Genomic DNA, 23,786 nt, shown 5'->3' on the forward strand with positions numbered 1-23,786 from the left:
GTTACCCCAAGGCGCAAATCCCGTTTAATTATGCCTATGCCATTCATAATCCTTTTCCATGTTTGCTGCCCCAAAAACACCAGTAACTTTTAAGGGAGACACGCACAGGCCAGGCACACGTAACATCTATCTATTTTGATTAATCCATTGTCAATGGCTCCAACTCGGTGGAAGCAACCAATTTGCTCTCAATGGGCCTCAAGAAAGGGTTTGTCGTTGTTGTCGTCGTTAAATAAAACGACCAGTCACAATATAAAATTTAATTAAATTAGCCCAGGCTTAGACAAGCAGAGGAGCCCATTAAATGTGTGGCAATATGTGTGGAAGATGTGGACAATGAATTTTCACAGCCAACTTAAGGTCCGAGAAAGTCCTCAAGAAGTTACGAGCTCTAAAATGGCCTGTAAATTGAGATTTGCACATCGAATAATTGGACGCGCAAGGGGTTTCTCTGAAAGATATTTTTAATATATATTTAATATACATACATATATTATATTTAATATATATTTATTGTAATATATTTAATTAAAGGGTCGTCATTCATTTTCAGCTGGATCTGCTTTGACTCTCTACGATTTCCTATAATGCTTGGGATTCTTATGCCGATGTCGCAGCTGCAGGCCGTACACGTGATCCTTGTGCTTGACCTTGCCAGTCGGCTTGTGCACCTTCCTGCGAATACAGCGATTGTTTGAGGCGAGCACCTCGTAGGGGCGACATTTTCGTCCGGTCTGAAGGATTCTGCCAGGCAGTATGACATATTTACGCGGACGATTGTGACCAACGACCTTGGGCCGACTAATCAGCGCCCCGGTCAGCACCTTGGGCGTTTCGACCTTCTCCGGGGAGGCCGCGCTGTCGGCAGCGCCCGCCCCACCGCCATCCGTCTTGACCACTTGATCGCCTTGCAGTTTGCTGTGGACAACCTGCGCCCGGAGGTGCTCTTCCTGACGCGGTGCCTGCGTCTGAGCGGTGCACCCCGTAGCCGTCAATATCTCGTCCGCCCTGCAGCTAACTTGTTTCCCAAGCCCAGCGGCCTTCTTGTCATCATCGAGATCCTCGGCGACCCAGGTGCGCTGGAGGACGCGTTCTAGGTAGGTGTCACGATCGACGCAGCCCTTGTTCTCGGTCAGAATTTCGGACTCCTTGCACAGCCCTTGTGCTGTGTGCACAGCACAGCTCAGAGTGAGTAGCAGGCAGCCCAAACGAAGTAGCCTTGACCCCATCTTGTGACTATCCGGTTGAAGAGGACGCCCAAGACTGTGTTCGGTAGGATCGGTACGGATGTTAAATCGACATTATCGGTAATCAGGTCTGACCAACCGATTCGACTTGGCCAGTTGCGTTGCAGTTAATTGAGCCACGCTACGGCTAGTGAGACATCTTCGAGGCATGAGGTATGAGGCGTGGTAAGGGAGCGGAAACTGCTCCAAGGCGAATCCATTTCCATGGAATTGGAATTTTTGCAATTTTCAAGGCGCTGCCGCTGTTGCCGCTGCTGCTGCTGTTGTTATTTCGTTTTGCAATCTCAATTTCCCCCACAATAAAATTAATGTTTTACGTAGCCAATTCCGAATCGTTTATTTCACATAAAAATGCGATAAATAAGCGGAGCATCCTGTGCGACGCCGTCGAAGACGCCAAGGATAAGCCTTTGCTGTTTCTGTTGCTGTTGTTGTTGCTGTTGTTGGTGTGGTTGCTGGGGTGGGTGTGGGTGGGTGTGGTAGTGCACGTTGTGGTGCTGCTCGTTGCGCACCTCCAGCATCGTGTATTTATAGCGCAAACAATGCAAAGGATGTTGTGCAAGGACATACGCGCCGGATTAAAGCGGAGCAAGAGGAACTATGAAAAAGCGGGCTTACGAACAAAAAGCGTGTCTGCTCGCTCTCGCTCTCCCTCTCTCTCTCTCTCTCTGCTTCTCTACGGGTAGCCGTACGGAGACCAGGAGACAAAAGCTGTTTCAGCTCCTACGGCGCTGCTTATGGTGGAGGAGCACGAGCAGGAGGTGATGCTGCACGAGTCACAGGAGAGGAGTGCCACAACAATGGCGGGCCACGTGACGTGACCCCACCGAAATCCTTGCCGCTCGGGCACTCTTTTTGCGGCTGACGGTAAAAATTTCATGTTAATGGCCACACGAAGATTCGCTCTTAACCCTTTTGCCACGGTGGGCGTATCTGTGTATGTGTGTGTGTGTGTGTGAGTGTGCAAGTGTGCGTAACAGGTCATTGTCCTGGCATTTTTGGTCGCACCTTTATGGCGGGGAGAAGGCAGCTTATTTCCTTTTGGACGTCCTCTGCAAATTTCATTTCAAGCGTCGCCTTTGCCCTCTTCCGTGCTCCTGCTCCCCGCTCTGACAGAAGGAAATTGCTTTAATTAAGGATATCTTGCGAAATGTTTGCTCATATTTATAACCCCCCCAATGACAACGCAAGGCAAAAGCAAGGCAAGGCAAGGAAAGGCAAGGCAAGGCAAGGAAAAGCAAAGCAGGTGAAGGCAAGGAAGAAAGGTGAAAAGTAAAAACTAGAAAAAGGTGCGCAATCAAAGGCGGAAAATCGTTAGAGAATAAAATCGAAATAACAAAGCGGCCACAGGAGAGAGATAGCGCAAAAAAAAAAGCAGCCAAAGACAAGGACATAATGCGCTTTGGCTGCTGCTTTTGCTGCTCCGCTGCTGCTTCTGTCACCTAGCCACCACCGAGGACCGTAACCGACCCGACCCCGACCCCGAGCCCGACCAGGCCTGGACTCGCTTTGCTCTCGATTCGGTGTGTTTTTTTTTCGCCGTGTGTCCTGCGGACATTTTCGTTTTGGTTATAGCCCAGCTCGGCCCCTCTTAGCCTTCTGTTTTTCTTCGTTTGGTTCGCTGCGCCGTCGGCTGCTTTGACTATTTGCCATCTTGCCTGCTTCATTTGTTTGTGTTTGCTTGTCAGCGCTTTGGGTATTTTGCCAGGATAATAAGATAAAAGCTTTAGTGCCATTTGGGCCAAGTTAGTTAATTGCGTGAATGGCAGTCGGCAGCCCTATCTCTATCTATCTATTCTCCATTCTGTTCTGTTCTGCTCTGTTCTGTTCTTTTCTGCTGCTTTTATTCCGATTGAATCCTGCAACGGAATTGGGTGATTAGCCCGTGGAGTGCACCAGAGACAGGGCATAATCCCTACTCCATTCTGGCTGCATCCTCAAGTCTCTCATCTTTTATTCAACACGCAACAATGACAAGTAAAATTTCACCAATGGAGCGCATGAAATTCATGCAAAACACTTTGATATTCATATGGTTGCATGTAGATGTAACATACATATGTATGTACACGGTACATCTGTATGTGTGTGGGCACATAGTAGCACATAAATTGTGTTGTGTGTTGTGTGTTTGCCTCTGCTGCCTTTGCCTCGAGTGCCGAGCGAAAAACAACAAATAAACATGCAGGCAGCAGTAACAAACAATGGCAGCAGCAACAACTAGGAATTGCTTTTGCCACACACCGACACGCACTTGCAGTGCCGCCTAAATGTTCATGAGTGCCCCATAAAATATTAAATGTTTATGAATTTCGAAGGGCTCCTTACTTCATTTGCATAATCCTTGTGTTTGTCGCCAGGATGTGGATGTGGATGTGGCCAAGTGTCGCATACGAGCATCGTTTGCCCCCGACTCCTGGCAGGGCATCGGAACGGAGTCATCTCTCTTCAAGAGTTGACTACTTTAAGGCGTTCGTTTGCCATCTAATTGTTGGTTCTGCTCGGGCTCTGTTATCGCTCCTTCTGCATCCCAGCCTCCAGTAGTTTTGCCATCTTCCATCTTCCGTTTCTCCTTTATCTGCACCGCCCCACTCACTGCTCGATGGGAGTTCAATGTGGGCCAGCGCAGCTTCTTGGGGCACGTCCTGGCGCTTTTTATTGCTCCTGGTGCATACTTTATTGCATCCGCTTCCTGTTGCCATCTCGACTGCATAGTACTTGCCGGCTAATTCATGTTAACATTTTTGCCTCTCCTCGCCATTGTTATTGCTTTCGTTTTTGTTGGTTATTGCAACTGCTGCTGTCGCTGCTTCTGCTGCTGTCGCTGCTGCTTCTGCCGCTGTCGCTGCCTCTGCCGCTGCTGCTTCTTCTGCTAGCTGCAAGCTCCAAGCTGATTGCACTTAATTTGCATAGAAATGGTGGCAAAGGGGGGAAAAAAAAGCGTCAACCTTCTTATCGAGCAGAGACTGTTTCCGTGCCTTAATTGCCATTTGGCCGGACTTGGCCGTATTTATGGGGCCAGCTTAGGCCTTGTTGCCAGTGGAATTAATTACCAATACAATTATCACACAGTGGGTCACTCCGCACACTTGCCGCGCTGCCTTGGGCCAGTGGAGCGGCAAGAATTTATGACACAATGGCCCTGCCAAACAAGAAATTAAAAGTTTGCGACCCCCACTTGCGGAACTTTTGCGCTTTTGCACGCATGTGGCGCAGCGCAGTGAAAAATATATTAAACCAACTGCAAATTAGTGCACAATTGCAGTCACACACACGCACATTGCTGGGCATGTGAGTGAGAGGGGAAAAAGTTTTACAAAAAAAGTTTTACAGAATGGTGGGAAGGGAAAGAGAAAAGAAAAGGCTGCAGCATAAATCAAGGCGCCTGCATTGTGGCGGGCGGGCCTGCCTGCCATTAAATTATGTTGCCAATTGGCTAAATATTTCCGCCGGATTGCTGCTCTAATTTCCACAATATTAAATAGAAGTGGCGCCACGCCCGAAAATAAAAGTAACGCCAGACAACAATGCCTAAGTGGAGACATCTCTCTTGTGTCTCTTGTTCGCTCTGCTGCTGTTTTCCTTTTTCATTGTAAAATTGTAAAACAATTGTTATAAATTCTATGCGCTTTTTTGCGCCGCCTTGTTTGGCGCTTGATAAATGCAGACAATTAGCAAAATGGTTGACTGGCGCCAGCTTCTGCTGCTGCTGCTGCTGCCAGACCAGACCCATCCACATCCCCATCCCCATTCCCGGACAGAGGACAGAGAGTCTGCTCTGCATCCGACTACCCTAAAGTTAGTCTACTTTATGCTGTTCGCTATTGCCAACTTTCTGACACGCATCGTACGAGTCGTCGCCGGGGCAGAGCTGCTACTCGTATAATTATTACGTCAGTTTGGTGGAGAATGGCCATGCTCAAGGTGCTCTTCATGATTATTTATGAATTCCTTGTGCCACCTAATGCACTAATTGCCAGTAACACACACGCACACAGATCCTCTCCAGCATTCGTATCGAACTTGGGTTAAGCGTCCCAGCCAGACAATTCTCGACAAATAAATCCCCACATGATGCCATGTGCCAAGGCAGCATTGTTATGGAGCGAGGAGTCCCACTTGGTGCATTGTTATTTCCGTTCCATGCTCGACACAGAGCAGCAACAAGCGGAAATAGCTTAAAGGATATTGCAACTGTATCTGGTATAGAGTGGAGCAGAGCAAAAGCAGAGCAGACACAGCAGCACAGCAGGACCGAATGGAGGCAGGCCGTCGTAAGCGTCGTGTATGCAAAACTATCAATTTTTAGTCAATATGTATGCAAAACCACACACCGAGAGAAGTTTGCCAGATGGAGAGAGACACGACGAAAGTATAATTAGAATTGAAAATGCCAGCAGGAGGGATTGGGTATGCGTGTTCCACACATATCACGAAGCGGCCCTGCGACTACAGAGTCTCTCACTAATTATTGACTTTGCTAATTGCCAATTTATAGGAAACTGTCTTCCACGTCCACAAAAGTTTTGCCCCGAGAGCAATTTCCTTTGGGAATTCCTTGGTTTTCTGCACCACCATGGGAGGAGCTGCAGTTTCCAGGAATTTTCTTTGTCTGTTTACTTTCGATTGCAGCCCGAAAGAATTGGGCAAACTTATCGTCAAACGCTCTTAATATGCGTAAACAGCATTTAAGTCTTTTGACACGGACCGAATGCGGACAAGGACATGGGCACACATACAAACACACACACACACACACACCAGGCATACATGTGCCCGGATATGTCGTCGTGTAACGAAGACAAATAGTCGAAACTTTTTTAGCTGCCTAATTGAGAAGAAAATTGAAAATTTCTTAAATGGAATGCAAAAGTGACGCAATAAATTATCAATTCTGTCCCCTAAGACACTCCCAACTTAACTTCCATCTGCACATACTCGTTTGTATGTATGTACATACATATATGCACATTGCAAAAAGTGAATTGTAGATGGAAAATGCTGCAAAAGTCGCTGAATGCAGTAGCAGTGGCAGAGGCAGTGGCAGTGGCAGAAGCAGCTGTAAAGCAGTAAAGGAAAATTGTAATTTAATGCTCTTTTGCACCTTAAAATCCTTTCAATTTCATAAGACACGTAATCACATTCGAAGTGCTGTGCGCTCACCAATCCAATCCTGCAATCCTGCAACCCTGCAGCAAAGTCGTCTGCGTAATCACCAAGCACTTGATGAAATGTTGCAATTTATATAGACAAACCCTCAGCTCAGCCCAGCCCCTACAGCAATGGGGGAGTGGTCGTCTCCCCCAATATCCTACAATGTATGGCATGTGCACATTATCCCATCCCTGCCCTTCAGTCGCAGGTTGCAGGTTGCAGGTTGCAGCTTGCAGGTTTCTGGTTCTGTCCGTGGCAGCTCTGGCTTCAGGTTTTTACAGCAATTTTGACACACTTGATGCATTTCATACACTTAAGCGGAACCACCAGCCCTAGCCCCACCCCCCACACAGTCATGCCCCGTTTGCAAAGGAAGATCAGAGCCGAAGGAGTGCCGAACTAAGTAAGTAATGCATTTCTTAAATTATTCGATTCCATTGCAGAAATAGTAGCAGGCACCAAGAACCAACTGCAATTTGACTGAGAAGTTTTCCCATCCCCCATGCCATCACCCACTCCACCCCCCTTGCCAGCATTCATCGCTATCGAAATACAAGTCCATGCGAAATTTTCTGCATTTGCCAGCTCTCACCACAATGATGCATTCCAGCTGCACAGCCTCGAGAGCGGATCTAGACCTCAACGCAGCTGCTGCCAATTATTAAAAGAGCGCAAAAAAACAAAAAAAAAACTAATCCTCGAGCAGATATGGCCCACGCTCGGCCACAGCCAATTAGCAGTTTTCAAATTTTTTAACAGCCTGACTCGTGTCGAGTGGTTGCGCCACCACCACCACCCGAGGGCGAAATCAAAAACCTTGGCTGCTCCCCAAACTAATTTAGGCGCAGTCGAGCATGCGAAAAACTTTTTCCTGATTTTATACAAATTTTCTTCTCTTTTTTTTCCCATACATATGTCGAGCATTATTTTCCGTAGAATTTAATGTGGGGCAAACTACGCAGCCAGCTCCATGCACCAACCCAACATACATGGATGGCGACAGTAGCTCATTGTTGGTGCTGTTGCTGTTGCTGGGATTTTGGGGCGCCTCACCCTCACGTGCGCCGTATGCGGTTGGCTAGCTAAACGGACCCCGTGGAGCGGCGGCTGGCGCTTAAGTTGTTTTGCCAAAAACTTTTTGTCATGGCTGGGACTAATTATAAAATAGCTCAAAGGCAACTCAAAGGATGGCCGCAGCGAGTGCGATGGGCAGATGGCGACAACGGGAGGCAGGTGGCAGTGCCAACTTTTAAGTTGTTGCACGAGAGAGGATGATGCGGTGTGGTGCCAGAGGACTGCGCTGGTTGGCAACATGTTGCCACAAACTAAACATTTGCCTGCCAATTTGTTCTTATTTATTTTTATGTTCGCTTTCGCTTCCACATCTCTTTCCCCTTTCCACCATTCGCCCATCTCCTTTCCCATCCCTTCCACGTGGCTTGTAATGTTTGGCCATTAAAAATAACAGTGCGGTTGTTTGTCCTCTCACAGCTTAGACGGTTTTTGTTGCCTACATTTTACCTTGATATTTTCGTTTTACTTTTTTTTTTACCAAGCAACCTACCGCAGATATATTGAATCCCGACAAGAGAGGAAGCCAAAGCCACGTGTGCCGCTCTTGTCACGAACGGCAGCATGACAAGCGCCTTGTTATTGTCCTGCCCGCGGCACTATGTTTCCGTTGTCTGGTTACGGATACGGAAACAACCCTTTTGCTAAGAGAACACACACAAATGCTGAAAAAAAATATATAAAAATCTGTAGTTTAATGCTTGCTAAATTTGTGTCATTTAGCAAAACGATTTTAATTTTTTGTTCGTTTTGTGTGGAGGCCCAATTCGTAGCAATTAATTTGCCGGCAGCGGTTGAGGCGGCGGCAAGTGCTCTGGCTTTGGCTATAACTCAGTAGCTTTATCAAAAAACCACTTACACACACAATAAAGTTAATGAAGCCATAATTATTTGGGTTAACAGCTTGCGGCCAGGCCAGGCCGGGCCGGACCAGCCCTGAGCCCTTGCTCCATTTGATTGTGGCCAATTCCGTTCGGGAGCCAACAAATCAAAGTGAGCATTTGATAAGTAAGCGAGCCGAACGAATATATTTGCTCCGAGCACCGGACTGGACGGGGATGCGGCTGGGGCAGCCTATTTGCAAGCCTATTTAATAAATAGACAAACATTCGCTTTTCTTTCTTGGCAGGTCTGGTATTTGGACTTGGAAAACAACTACGATGGAGTAGACGACAGCATGATGGAGATGCGTGTGGAGCTGGTGGGGGTGGATTACAATCAATTCAATGGCAGCACACAATAAAGTTTACTAATAGGAGAGCCATCCTCATCCTGGGCTGAGATCTCGCCCCTATGTATGGAATTCCAATAAAGCTATCCAGTTACCCAGCATTTGCATCGAAAGTCAGTGCAGCTCTGCGACAGCCGGGGATCGGGGAGTGCGGAAAATAAACAGCACAAAGGATTGGTAACCTTTCCCCGTAATGTCAGATCTAATATGCTCCTCGTCTAGACGGCCTTTGAACCAATGTCCTGGCTTCGTCTGTGGCGAAATTGCCTGGTTTCGTATGGCGTTGACAGGGATTGGGACTGGGACTGGGATTGGGATTGGGCCTTGACTCGAAACATCTCGATGTGGCACAATATAAACACAATTTGGGACGTACCTTAACCGACTCAAAGGCTGTGGCCGCCTGCTGGGAGCGGTCATCGAACTCAGGCTGTGTGGTCCTATTTATGCCATTAAATCATATAGTTTTCTATGTCAACAGAATGACAGAAACAATTAAAAATGCGCTGCTAAAAATCATATTACAATCCATTAATGAACGAGTACTATATGTACATGTCCAAAATGAGTGTTCCCCGATGACTTTTAACATAATTACTCGAATTATGAGCCCACCACCAGCACACACCAACAATTTGCACGGGCCATTACAAATTTATGCGGCAGAGCAGCTAAAATCAAATATTTTATAGCCAAACGAAATTCCAGTGGCGCCGCACCCAAAGTGTCACGAACGCTTGTAATTAAATGCTGTTAGTAGAAGGTATTAAATTACACAAACAGGCATTAGATTCATAATATTTGCCGGGCAAATGCACAGCAGCAGTGAGGGGTGCAAGCCAAAATATCAATAATAAACCATGGAATAACCCCCAGAAGGGATCGGGATCGGGATTGACGCTGTTCGGGGCATTCGGGCAGGTAGCACGCGCGATTTATTTATTTGCTTTTCCATTTGGAAATCTATTTGCATTTCCCATGGCACCCAGCCACAGCCGCTCTCAGATGTTTGCTCAGGCCCGGCCAAGCCTTTGTCAATAGTTGCAAAGATCAAAGTGAACCCCCCGAGGACCGTGAATGCTGAATATGCTGAACAGGTGCGTGAGGGGTCGGTCGGTGTGGCATTTAAATTTGCAATGCGATATGCGCCGGAGAGGAGTCCCAGGCTAACCGCAATAGAAATGCTGCCTTAAATCCGATGAGGCTGCTTTAATTTGCAACCAATTAAGCTGATTATTGCGGGGATTCCCCCCTTTCGGCTCGGTTAAACCATAATCCCCGCGTGCGCTTGATGTAACGCTGCATTCGCGTTAATGAGATTGCGATATTTAATAATCGTCAGGCAAACCAAATGAAACCCGCCAGCTGCAGACGAATTGTCGCCATAATTAAATCAGCAAGAAAATTGAAAGTTTTCCTCTGCATATGCTGGAATTTAACTACATTTTGTGTACTGTTTTTCTAGTGGCACGTCAACAGATTTGATTCCCCTCGTTCCCTCTCTATTTTTATAACAGAATATAGGCACGTTCCTGCTGCTGTTAATAATTAATTTCGTCTTCGTTCATAAACTGTAGTCGACCATGAAAGTTCTCTTCATGCATTTATTATTAATATAATTTAAATTGGAAATTTAATGGATATATTAAAACTTCTACTATTTTACAAATATAGTGTATTTGGTTCGCTACATTTAACTAGATCATAATTCCATTAAACTATATGAGAGGATCTCAATGGATTTGCTTTACATATGTCTGGCTCTCTCGGTTCATCCTCATATCCCCGTGTAAGGCATTTAGCATATAAGACACGAGCACAATATACCCTCTGCGTGGTTTGAGTGTGTGTGGGGTACTCAATACGTGTCGCATATAACTTGGATTGCATAATAAAACGCTTCCTTGGCGGGCGCATGACGTCCAGGTTTTTATAAGCTGTCAATTTGTTTACGCGTCGCTGCTGTTGTCGCCGTGGGTGCCCTCTTTGACTTTGTGGCAACTGAAATATTAACAGCTTCTATGATGGCCTATGTCCTGGCCCCCATGCACGACCGTGTGCGAGTATATATTATATTTTTAGAAGACAGATAATACTCCAGGGAACTGGTCGCTCGGAGGCTGATTCTGGCTGGGCCACATTCCCAGAAAAAGGCCCAGCAAATGCGGAGAATAATACAGCCGGGCCACAGAAAAACAAGATGCTCCCAGCCACGCCACCCGTGTCCGCATCCACATCGCTACGGACTGGGGTCGCCTAGCCTCATGCGTGCGTTTAACTATGTATGTGCGTGGCAGTGTGTGTGTATGTGTGGAGGTGCTGGGGCTTGAACAAAAGCCGAGGCTGACGCTGGAGCTGGAGCCTGGCGACAAACGCATAAAACAGCATAATTTGTCAGCATGAACACGGCAGCCACACGCCAGTGGCATAAGAATGAGCCCCGCGTCCCACAAGCCAGCCACTTTCTGCTTATTGCTGATATATGACACGGCCAGGAGAGAGAGCGCCAAGCGAATAGACAGTCAGCACCACCATCACCCCAATGCCAAAAGCATTTTTTGGGCAATGCACACGGCTGCATTTTTGACACTGAACCAGCACGAAACTCCTGCCTGTACGTCATTTATTAGCAAATAATGAACATTTGCTGCATCCCATCTTGCTCGTACTCGTAGAAGTCACAAGCTTGCGAGTGCTCGAACATTTGCAATCATCTTTTCCCTTTTTAATTAGGAGCAACATTTCGCAAATGCTTATTTGTTACCACAGATACTCGTGTATCATGCGAGTGCGGTTTCAATACTCTCTGCCATAGACCTGCAAGCAATTATTACGAGTATTATTAGCGGTGCCAGACATCTACCATATCCCAAATAGTCAGAAATTATTTATTAAAGTACATTTTAGTATTGAAACAAACCATAAAACCATAGGGTGAGGGTCTGTCTGTATGCCAAATTGGGCCATATTAATGTTAATTTAATTATTCTCTGTGCCAGAGCCCAGGTCCGTGTCCGTTCCCCTGCCATTGTATGCCAGCACTTGTGCACAAAACGAAATAGAGTGAAATCAGCTTTTTGCATTCGGTTCTAATGCAATTTCTTGTTCATTTGCTAAGCTTTTAGTTCATTTAATGCTTAATGCCGGGTTGAAGTCGGAGAAGGGCTCTATCCCTGGCATTTGTTTGTTTTTCGTTTCGCAGTCGAAATTTACAACAATGCGCACTCAGACCCATCCAAATAAACATACATACATACATACATCTGTGTATGCCCATATATGTTTATAATTGCATGTTCATATTACAACGAGTATGAAACGCTTGGCCTTATTTTTTATATTTTTTATGATTTGTGCATGGGTTGATTTCGCTGCTTGTTGTGCGCTTAAGTGGCGCCACGGCAGAGCCAGTACCAACCCAAGGACCGGCCTCAGGACGAGCAGCAGGATCATGCCGAGGCTGGCAATTAAAAACTTTCATACGCTGGCCGCACAAAAGTAGACTATGCCAGCCAGCCAGGCAATGGCCATTGCAATCGATTGGGAGAACGCTCCATTGCCTCGTCGATTATTCCTCCTGGCGCATACATGAGCGTTTCCATACCGTGAATATCCGTGAATAAACGGACAATAAGCATCAGTAGCGTGGCCAGCAGCATGAAGAGGGATTTTCCGAGGGTGCAAAATCAGGCTGGAAATCAAAATGTGCATCATACTTATCATATTTGGTAGCTCCAAAAAATCTCAAAAAGAGGCGATTGCGCACTCTTACCATTTGGCTGCCCCTTTTGCATACGCTACTGGCATGCAGGAATTTTTATTGGCGTTTCTCGTAGTCAATTTGCAATCGGCTTGCGTATGCGGGAATTGCTTAAATTCGTTGTAAATATGAAGGCAGCCGGCAATGAGCCTTCCTGCGGAGCGTATTCAATCATTGCCGACATGGCTCAGCCACAAGCGCCTGCCTAGCAGCTAATTTAAATGGAAATTGACATTAAAACATATGCCAAAGTGTCTTCCCCGCCCACGGACCCACTTCAAAGGAGCTTCCAGCGAGCCAGATGGATGGTTGGTTGGTGATGGGGGGGGGGGCTAGGGCCCATCGCACCGCTTCCTTGCTCACATAATTAGCTTGTTTTTTATGCAATCAAAAGCAACAACAGCCAGAGACAGTAAAGGCTGCTGTGGTGGTGGGGGGCTCTGGGGGCTGGGCGGGCTGCTGTGCCACTCGAGAATTTTGATTTAATTGTTGCCATGGCAGCATATTCTTTTAATTTATGTCAATTTATTTAATCAGACATTTGTTGCCGTTGCCTTTGTCGCTGTGGCAAGAACTGCCACTCAGACAGGGGCTGGGGGGCTGGGGGTTGTTGGTTGGGGCACAACCGCCGACAAAGCAACTCCATGGCATTTGTAATTAAGAACCTCTCAGGCGGCCAAGCTAATTTGAAAATTAACTGCTGGACGAGATTCACGTTCAGGTCGCTCCATAAAAAAAAAAAAAAACCAAACCAAAGCGGAAAATGGCAAATGGCAAATGGAGAGTGGAAAACGAAAAGCGCGGCAATAAAAAATAATACATTTATCAATCAAAACTCCAATGAGGAACTCGGCCAAAGTTGCAGCATAAAAATATTCATTTTATTCCGGGGAGAGCCAGGAGTAGGCGGGTAGGTGGGTGAAACATTCGTTTAATGGTTTCCATTTTGCCAACGCAATTCGCCAAGCCACAGAGAGACAGGATGGGATGGGATGGGAGCTGAAGCTGAAGCAGGAACATTGAGGACACGACAAGGACGTGCACGAAATGCGCAAGTTCACGCACGTCACTCGAATTTGAGGCAGAGTGGCTCCACTCCCGACCCGGCTCAATGTGGGTCAAGGAAGAGGAGATGGAAATGGAGATGGATACGGAGATGGATACGGAGATGCGTGCTAATGCTAATTTCTGAATGCCTTTTGTGGCTGCCCCTGTTGTTGCAGCAGCAGCAGCAGCACCCACTTCACTAATAATCCATGCCTCGGGACGGGGGACCCTCGAAAACCAATTTGAAAGCTTCCTTTCTAAAAAAAATATGTTAAGCAAAACTTTTTCAATATATATTTAAGCGAAATTCATGTTTTTACTGGTTGCTTTTCATTTATACGCGTACTTCAATTTGCTGTGCAAGTATGCTGTTGCGTGAGCTGTTTATCAAGTTATGTTGTACAGTGTGGCACTTGTGTCGAACCACCCCTCCATCCTCCCACTGCTCTTTGTTCTTTGCTGTGGTCGCAAAACTTTGCTCCGGGGATGATTACCCAATGGCCTTGCCACAGACCCATACCCCACATCCATACCCAGACTCAGACCCCCATGCGGTCCGCATCAAATGGCTTTTTAATCTTTTGAGTGCCGCGGAACCAATAAGTGGGGGGTGGAGCGGGGCAAGCCAAGCCAAGCCAGAGCCGAAGCCGAAGCCGAAGCCTTGTCCGCTGCATGTGAGTAAAATGAATCCGAAAAAAGCAAAGACAAACATCCAACTCAAATAAAGAATATATATGTATATCTTTGCTTATTTATTATTTTATATTTTATGCTTCATCTCTGGCCTGCCTGTCTGTGGCAATATTTACTCGGCCATGGAGCCGCCATTGATCAGGGGATGGGTGCGATTCCAGTTGCTACTTTTTTCAAGTTTTCTTTGCAGGACTTTGTAGAACTTTGTAATTAAATGCAAATTAAGTGAACCGTCATTTGCGCCTTGATTTTTTACCCCTTTATGTTTTTTTTTGCTGTTTTTTTTTTTGTTGCTCTGTTGAATGTCGAAGGGCATGCAGACAACTTTAAACTTGTTGGCAAACTCTTATTGCCAAAGTCCTCAATAAAGTCGAAGACTCTATTAGCGCCAATGTTGCGTTAATGGCGGCGCGGGCCCCAGAAGAAGATGGAGCCGAGCGGAAGTGTTACCCCTGATTGAGGCAACTTTTCTAATTAGCGTCAGCCAGCGGGATTCTTAGGGATTCTTGGCGCGGCAACAGCCAAGCCAAGCCAAGCCAAGCCAAGCCAAGCCTGTTGCGGATCTCGTATGCATATCAAACGCGGCTTAATGAGTCTTCCTCTCTCTCTCTACCTCCCTTACTTTCATCTGCAGTGGCAAGACAAATAGTAGCATGAAATATGCAATCTGCACAAGCACGCAAATGCGGCGCAATCAGAAACGAAACCAACAAAAACTCCTCCACCAGGCATTAGATTAGAGATTCCCAGCATAACAAAACTAAAGAAACTTTTCAACGCAAAAACCACAAAAACAAACGCGCCAATCGACATTGTCGATTATATTTCCACACTGGCAGAGGATAGAAGGGATCGAATTGGATTGGATAGGTATACAGGAAGAGGAATAGAGAGGAGTGGAGAGGAGAGGAGTGAAGAGGATTAAGTTAGAGCAGCCTGAACGGCTTGGCAGCTGTTGAAAGTTAAACCAGAAGCATCAAAAGCGGCTGCTGCTCGTAATTACAGATTGCAAAACGAAACGAAACGAATCGAAAAGTAAACGTTGTCGATAAAGTTGAGCCAGAGCTATGGCTGGAGCTGGAGAGGCAGAGCCAGAACCAGAGAAAGAGCCAGAACTGGGAGGAGGCGTAACTAGAGATACGAGCTGCCAAATGGGAGACGCCAGCCAAACCTGGCACAAACTTCAAAACTGATGACTGAAGCAGCACTCGCACTCGTACTCGCAGTTGCAGTTGCTGGCGCAGTCGCAGTTGCAGTGGCAAAAATTTCCAAGGTTGGCACTGAGTGGGAGGAGCTCCAAAAAAGGGTAAGGTAAACTTTGCATTGCCTCAGCATCTTAAGCGATTTTCTGCTACGCCAAGCTGCACAACAATATCCAGGAGTAGGCGCACGAGGAGGCGTGTGTGTGCGCCAATTTACGGCAAACGAAAATTAAGAAACTTGCAACCATCTCCTCTCCTCAGACTCAGATCCACAGCCAGAGAGCCAGACAGGAAGAGCAGGCCGAGAAGGGAATGGCTGGTGGATGGGTAGGCAGGGTGCTGGATATACCAGGCCAGGCGCTGATTGCATCGCCGGGCTGAGTGGCAGGTCTGGGCATGGGGATGGCTTACTTATTTATGGCACACAGGTAAACTGTGCATGTGCCGGCTGCCATCATCTTGATAAATGTGCGCTGGTAGTGCATGACTATGGGAAATGGATTTCGAGCTGAGACGCTTCTTGATTTAGCATGCGGCTGAGTTATGCGAACCCTCGACCGCCCCCCACAGCGCTAATCGGAGTACACAGACCCGAGCCCCGAGCACCTACCTTTCCCCCCTCACAGCAGCAACGTCGATGAGGACTTCAATTAGGACAGCAGCAGACTCCCTGTCAGGGCAGTTGAAGATGTTGCTGAAAGCAGCAACCAGATCCAGGAGCAGCAACAGCAGCTGGTCAGCAGGCAGGCAGCCAAGTGGCAGACGAGTGAAGTGCCCCTGGCAAGACGCACTTACAAAGACAAATGCCGAGCAAGAAGCTTCCACTGTGAAACCTGAAGATGTAGCTGCCGGGCGCCCACTTGTCTGGGCGTCTTGAAAAATAAACTAGTCAGCATTTGTAGCGTTGATTGAATTGTTAGAGGTGAGCCCGGAAGCAGCTGGCTTTACCGCGTGACTCCCACACTCCCGCAGCACACACACTCGTACTCGTACACGTACACGTACTTGCACAATGGCGGAGCCCTGGTGCTCTTTTCAATTAAAACTATTGTCAACGACAATAAGTTATACAAGTAAAGAGCAAGCTGCCCTCTGCTGATGCCGCTGACAGCCGCACGTACGCTTAATTAGAAAAAGTTGCATTTTTTTTTTGCTTTCTGCTGCAACAGCGGCGCCCTGTCCTGTCCCGCCTGTCCACCCCTACTAGCCACGCCTGCAGCCGGCTGTCAGCTGGGTCACACGCCCACATTTTGCAGCGGAAGTAAATTTACACTTCAGCTTCAGTTCGTACCATTTTTTATTCCCTTCCGACGCGAGCGTAAAGCGCGACTAATTTTCTTGAGTCCAACGCTCGTTCCCCGCTCGCCGTTCCCCGTGTTTCCTCTTCCGCTACGCCAGTAATCCCAGAAAATTGTATAAAAAATGCAAAAAGGCAGGCCATCCCTCCCTCCCGCTCATAATTTTCTAAAAACTCAGAGGAATTGTGGGTTGTGGGGTGTGGGCTCCTTGCTTGTGCTTCACACCCACCGAGAAGAATGCACTGCGCTCTGTTTGCTTTTGGAGCGTGTGACTCGTTCGCCTGGCCTTTGTTTTTTTTTCCTCTAGCCGCTGTGGCTTTTACTGTTCGCTGTTGGCTGATGGCTGATTTCCCCGACTTCGTTTCTTCGTTTGGCTTTCCCCTTTCTTTTTTTTTTCCGCCGTGCACTTTGTCCTTTTGACTTGGCTGGAAGGAGTGAGACTGAAGGTGCCGCGCAACCCCCTGGCCAGCACAGGACAGGACAGCACAGCGCGGGAGTGGTATAGGATGGGGCCGACCGAGAGACAGTGCCGGATGTCACGTGCGCATCATTTTCCAACAGCTTTGTTGCTGCTCGCTGTAATTATAACAAGGCGCAGCTTAAATTAGTTGGATGTGCTGGCTGGGAGGGAGCGGGAGAGGAGCAGAGAAGAGAAGCAACATTAGCAACCCGAACTCTGGCCAACCCTTCGACCTGCGAACCTTCTCAGACCTGCCAACCTGTGTGCTGGTTCCGTTTTGGACCGGAGACCCGGGACCCGGGACCGGACCAGTACCTGGGCATTCATTAAGCCAGCTCGCTCGCTCGCTCGCATGCGATTTTTATAGCTCCCGTTCACATTGTTTGGTGTGGCCGTCTCCCCACCCCCCACACCGCTCTCATACACAGCATGTGTTGGCTGGTTAGTTGGTTGGTTCGGGGCCGTGTTTATTTGGCTCTTTGTTTAGTGCATTTTCTGTCAACGTCAGCGTGATTAGTTGTGCCATATTGTGCACGCTTTGTTCTCGCTCGCTCGCTCTGGCCTGCTTTGGCCTGGCATTGTCATCGGTTCGGTTCGGTCCATTGGGGTTACGGGCACAGCGTCCAATACAAATACAAATATAAATTTCCATATTCGTGGGGGATGTGGGGAGTAGCAGCAGCAGCAGCAGCAGCGGCAGAGAGTCAGCGAGTCAGTATCAGGTAATACCAATTAACAAAAACACCGTGTGACACGAACTCGACCCCAAAAAAATTACATACAGAGCCCGACACTTGACTTGATTCTGGTGGCGTCAGTGGACGCTTACATCATTAACGGCATCACTCCTCCACACACGGCGACACATTAGAACACTTTAAGTTGCAACTAATGAGACTCCAAAACATAATTGTTGGCATTTAGTTAGATGAGCGGCGCCAAGTTGACATACACCACACACGCACACAGACACACAGATACTCGTAGTAAACCCGCTCGCACACACACACACATGGATACAGCCCCACACTCTGGCACTCGAAAAGTGACACGGCATGAAGATGAAGCAAATAAACAGCAAAAACAAAAGCACAAGAGGCAGCAAATACGCCATGTTGCGGCGAGCAGGGGGCAGGGGACAGGGCACAGAGCTGGACTGCATTAGGGAAAAAGCGGGACAGCGGCAGGGCGGGAAAGCGGGCGGTGTGGGTATGCAGCACAAGGTGGACAGGACAACGAAAACAAATGCACCTAATGACACAATTTCACACTCACACAGTCGCACTCGGCTAGAACACGCACCCACACTAACACCGAGGCAAACTGGAGCAGGCGAAACTGTTATACAAATGCTAAGAGAGAGAGTGTGAGAGAGAGAGCCGAGATGCCCTCTCTTCTCGCAGCATTCGCGACTCGCAGCCGATGCTTCGATGCGGCGAATTCGGCAAATGGCGATGGGCGCCTCGTCACCTTGTCGCCGTCGTTGGGCAGCGCATCGTGCCAGTTGCCAGCAGCCAACAAAGTGAAGCAGTACTCTGGCCCAGACCCAGAGACTCAGACTCGTCTGCTAAAGCCGGCCAGTGGCAAGTGACGCGAATCCAATTTCTGTGCTCGTCCGAATCCCGGCTAATGTGATAATCGAAAGGCAAGCCAAGATTCACAGAAAGGAGTCCCGCATCTGGGAGTTGTTCAGCGAAAGATTGTCTACTGTTTCGGGTATGTTGCACATGAATTTCATTTTACATTTGGGAATTTCTGTTGCCGCTGGTGGAGCTGGAGGAGCCGCGTCTCAGCAGCAGCATTTGGAGGGATGGCTGGTGGCAAGAACCGGCACCGAAAGTAACGCCATCAAGTTTCAAGTTTCAACTTGTAACCTAGTTTTTTGTGTAGCCAGACTTTGTACGTTCCCATATACCCAACCCGTACTGGAACCCGTGCTGCTGTGCCAGTGTGTGCGTGCTCGTGTTCGTCCTGGCGCGCTTTTCTTGCACTTTACGTTGGCGCGCTGTTTTCCGCCAGTTTTCTGGCGTTGCATTTGTGTGTTTGGGTGTGCAATACATTTTCTTGAATTTTTCCGTACATTATTCATGTACGCTACCCAAAAAAAAAAGCATAGAAAACAAGAAAGCAACTCGGAAAAGTGCAATGGCAGCCAGGAAGCGCGGGAAGCGTGGGAAGCGAGGGAAACGAGGGGCGGGGCGAGCTATTCTGTGATTTGTATGAATGCTGCCATTAAGCTGACGGCGGCACAACGACAGCGATTCCCTGGCACGGTCCTCCATTACGTGCCATTGCCGCCGCGGCAGAAACAGCAGCCTGCTTGCCATCCTATAATGGCAGCGGGGCGTATGCGTAACGTGAGACCAGCCATTGCCCGGGCGAATGGAGCGCACGAGGCGTATACGTATGCGTTGGCGTTGGCGTGCTGTGTATGGGCCAAAAGTTTTAATCTGCACGCGTATTACACAAAAGTTTGCGCCCTCCTTCAATGTATTCAATTGCCTTGAGTTTTATTTAAAAAAAAACAAATGGTGGCAGGCAGGTTCGCCTCGCTTATTTTTGTGTTTTTGTTTTAAATGACAAGAATTAAGATAACAAATTCGCAGAACAGAACAGAGCCGAGCCGGGCAGAGCAGAGCCGATCTGAGCCAAAGTGAGAAACATAAGCACGAAAACAAAGTAAAACAGCGTTGGGAAAATGCTGCGAAACTTTTTTCACTGCCGAAACAAAAGCCCGTCAGAGCGCGAGCGGCAAATTGTAGCGGAGCGCAAATAGAAAAGCCCAACAACAATTGGAATATGCTTAAGCCAAAGTCGCGAGACGCTGTCAAAGTCAGGAAGCCGCGTGGCGCGGACGGAAGTGCCAGCAGACAGGGCTCAGGACGGGCTGTGTCTGCCTCCGCCTCTGCCTCGGAAAAAGTCTAATAAATTAAGCAATTTACATGAATTGTCGTTTGCTATGCAGCAGAACCCAAGCCAAGCCAAGCCAACCCATCCACCTTTCTCTACGACAACTCATTTGTACGGGGGGTTGGGGGGCTGGAAGGGCGTGTCGGTGGGCGGCCAGGGATTTGTCAGAAGGAAAAAACTTTTCCACTCGTTGACAATGATTCGGGCTCCGGCCGCGGCAGCAGGAGTTTCGCAGCAGCAGCAACAGCAGCCAAGGTAAATCCAAGCAATTTGTTTAATTTCATTATATTTCACTGTCGCTGATGTTGTTTTGCAGTCCCATTGCCATTGCCATTGCCTTGTATGCGCTTATCTCTGCACATTTGCAACTTTTTCCGGGTGCCACTCCCCCCATCCCCACCAGTTGTTGCCTGTTATTTTGGCAACTTTTGGCCATGGAATTTATGTGCATATTTTGGCCATTCTGACTTTGAGTTGTTTTCCTTGTTGCACACACTGCTAAATGTCAACTCGAGTGCTTCGGGCAGTAGCCATATGTAGAGCCAGTAAATGTAGTTGTATCTGTAGGCTGTAGCTGTTGCTGTATCTGTATCTCTGGCTGTTGTCAAAGTTTTCTACGAGTATGCCTTCCCCCATCCCACACACAGATAACCAGCAACAGTTCAAAGTTTCGTTTTTGTTTATTTGTTGCAGTGGCTGGTGAGTGGTGGGTGGTAGGGTACGGGAAAGGCAACTTTTTCGAAGCTTAGAGCTAATTTTTCGCTTAAAGTCAACATGTGGCACAGAGACCTAATCAAACTATTGATGGTTTGACTGATTGTGGCAGCAGATGCCAGTGTTTTTATTGCAAAAGCGACAGGTAAAACTTTCTATACCCACACGAGCCACGAAACGAAGCAAAAGTTTCCAAGACTTTCGTTTTTTTTGTTTTTCCTTCATTTTGGCTTTAACTTTTTGGCAAAGTTTTCGCTTTCCATTTTCTGCACAGGAAATTGATTTCTGATGGGCCCAACTCTCTCTCTCTCTCTCTGTACGTTCCTCTGAGAAATGGAAACCCTTTCAGGGAGAGCGTTTGACAACACTTTGTACTGCTTTTGTTTTCGTTTAGATTGCGTCACGGCCTTGGTAGGAGTCCTGGCATGGAATGTAGCCCGGAGCCCAGAGCCCAGAGCCATGGCCCCGGTGTTATAGGTGTTATAACCCCTTTGACATACGTAAATATTTTTCTTGCACTCTGTTTGCTCGTCACATGCTCTTTATTGATTTTGCATAAGCAGCAAGCTGCGGCGCAAAGTGTGTGAAATTGAATCTCACATAAAACGCTGCAAGTACTTTGCATATCAAATCAAGTGTACGACACACGCTGTGTGTCTCCGTATTCGTCCCCGTCTCCAGCTGGCCCTGGCCCTGGCTCTGGCACGTGGAATTGCGTCGCCTTGTGGGCAAAACTTCAAACGAAATACTCAGCGCCGCCCAGGCAAGATGAGAGATTAAACTACACATCTTGTTTTCATTGGGAACTACTCCGAAACTGGTCTTTCTTGACCATGGCAAGGGCAAAGTTTCCCTGGCCGCAACTTGCACTCTAGCACTTAATCAACAACAAAACTAAATGCGGTCAGTGGTGGTCCAGGGCCAGGCCAGGCCATGCCAGGCCAGGCCATGCCAGACCAGGGCTTTGTCCAGAAATGCTCGTGGCTCGGCCAGCTCCTGACGAATGTGTAAATAGTCGTAGCCGATGCCAAAGTTGCCAAAGGCCACATGCAAATGTTGTTGAAAACATTTTACAATTGCATAAAGTTTCATTTTGTGCAAAGTACTCCAGCACCTGCTTTTGCCTTCTGTTTTCTGTTTTTTTTTTGGGTTTTCTCCGCTTCTTGGGAAATGATTTTCTCCTCTCCCGCCCCGACACGCTCCTTGTTGCATAATTATTTTTTTATACCCAACGAAACACACATTTTGTCACTTGCTGAGGGTAAAATGGCATTTTTTGCGCTTATTTAAGCCATTGCATAAATTTCATCCGGAAATGAATGACAAACCAGCCACACACACACACACATACACGTGTGTGAAAGTGTGTGTTGAATGAGTATGGGTATGCAAATTTACTTTGCGGCTGGTTGGTTGGTGACCGAGGCCGGGGGCAAGTGCAGGAGCCTGGTCCAGAGCATAATGTGTGCTGGCCTGGCCCTTAGCGAGAGTAGAGACAGACGTGTTTCAGACATTTAGCATACACACACACACACACACACACACATGCCTCAGGCCGCCTCGCCTCGTCCCGCCACAATGTCAAAGTTGTCCAAAGAATGTGAGCAAAATATTTTGCGAAATAAGGCGCGAATGAAAAATTTATAAAATATTCAAATAAGCATTTTACATTTTAGCACCGCGATAAGGAAATACTCGTACGAGAGACCCCCATCCGCCCTGGACTCGTAAAGAATATCTGCGGCAGTGTGGGAGAGAGTGGGAGAGCAAAAAAAATTACTGAAATATGCAAAATTTTAATAAAATTAAGCAGAATGCAGAAAGCATTCGGGGTGACCTAGAGACGAGGGGCGGCGGGATCAGAGCGCTGCTGAGGTTCCATCGAAACTTTTTCCTAATGGAAAACCAAACCCTCAAAGTTGATCCATAAAAGCCAGAACGTTTCAGCAGTCACTGCAAAATAAAACAATAAAAAATAACGAAGCAACGAGGCAGCAAGAAGAGCAACGGAAAAAATAACTATTTAAGTTTTAAGCGTTTGACGCTTTACAACCGCAAAATGTGGACACAAAGTTTCACACGCAGTCTCGGCGGCAGCCCCCCCCCTCGTAGAAAGGGGGAAGAAACGGCAAGAGCCAGCCACGCATTGGCATGTTAACCCCAGTTATAAAGTCAAGGATAAAATGCAAAAGTGTCGAAGTTTTAATTTAAATTTGAGCAGCTACGCACACAAAAGATAAAAAATGTGATCTCGCGCGTGTGGAGCGAGCTGAAAGGGAAACTTTCCCCTCTCTCTCAATCTCTTTCTATCTGCCCCCAGTTGCCAATAACTCAGGGCGGGTCTCGCAGAACAGATACAGAAATTGAAGTTCTTTCCGGGAGAGATGCAAAGAAGGAGAGTCGAAAAGAAAGCGCCGCGCAAGAGTTACGATGCCTTTGAGTAAAACACTTTCTGCGGTCGCCCGCCAGCCGCTGTCGAGCTGCGCCGAGCGTTATCTACATAACTCATACGCACAGTGGCGCGCCCAGGCCAGCCCAGACCGGGTAAGGCCAGGGCTGGGTGGCAGTCAAGTGGCGGCACTTTCGCGTGGCCGCCGCCGACACCCTCCACCACCGCATAGTTTATTCGTGCAGGGAGCAGCAGCAAGAACCGGGAGAAGCTAAGGGCTGCAAAAATTTGCAACACATGGCGGGACGCTCTCACATACAAGCACTCGTATGAAAATACCCCACAGACATTCCCAGCCAGACACATGGTGCGATTTAAGCTTACGTAAATATGGCCAGGGTTTCACAGCTTTCCCTTCCACTCGCTGCTTTTTTCTCATCTTGCCAACATCATCCTCTGCTGCCCCGCTGGCTTATCGACTTGCCTGGCTGGTGGCAGGTAAACTCTTTGGCTTCCACCTGGGGGCCGGCGGGTGCAGTGCAGCACGATTCAGGTATTATCTATGCATGAGTGTTTTTAATTTCTCCTCTGGCTCCTATGCGGATACTCC

The 23,786-nt window shown here is 47.7% G+C and overlaps 3 protein-coding genes across 3 annotated transcripts in view; 1 reads left to right on the forward strand and 2 right to left on the reverse strand.

Moving 5' to 3' along the window:
* Positions 1-493: 493 nt before the first annotated feature.
* Positions 494-1,267, reverse strand: LOC111068795. Its single transcript, XM_022358526.2, has one exon. The coding sequence runs from the start codon at positions 1,227-1,229 to the stop codon at positions 573-575; it is 657 nt and encodes a 218-aa protein (XP_022214218.2). The 5' UTR covers positions 1,230-1,267; the 3' UTR covers positions 494-572.
* A 15,082-nt stretch (positions 1,268-16,349) lies between these two features.
* On the reverse strand, positions 16,350-18,083 carry LOC111067284. Its single transcript, XM_041591754.1, is given in 3 exon segments — positions 16,350-16,436; positions 17,993-18,013; positions 18,015-18,083. Coding segments are annotated over 3 exon segments (177 nt in total).
* Positions 18,084-18,679: 596 nt separating this feature from the next.
* Positions 18,680-23,786, forward strand: part of LOC111069701 — a 32,254-nt gene continuing 27,147 nt past the window's right edge. Inside the window, exon 1 of the mRNA XM_022359883.2 lies at positions 18,680-18,879. The gene's annotated coding sequence lies outside the window, so the exon portion shown is untranslated. The remainder of the gene's footprint in view (positions 18,880-23,786) is intronic.

The sequence above is a fragment of the Drosophila obscura genome, unplaced genomic scaffold, assembly GCF_018151105.1.
Source record: "Drosophila obscura isolate BZ-5 IFL unplaced genomic scaffold, ASM1815110v1 contig_150, whole genome shotgun sequence".
Lineage (NCBI taxonomy): Eukaryota > Metazoa > Arthropoda > Insecta > Diptera > Drosophilidae > Drosophila > Drosophila obscura.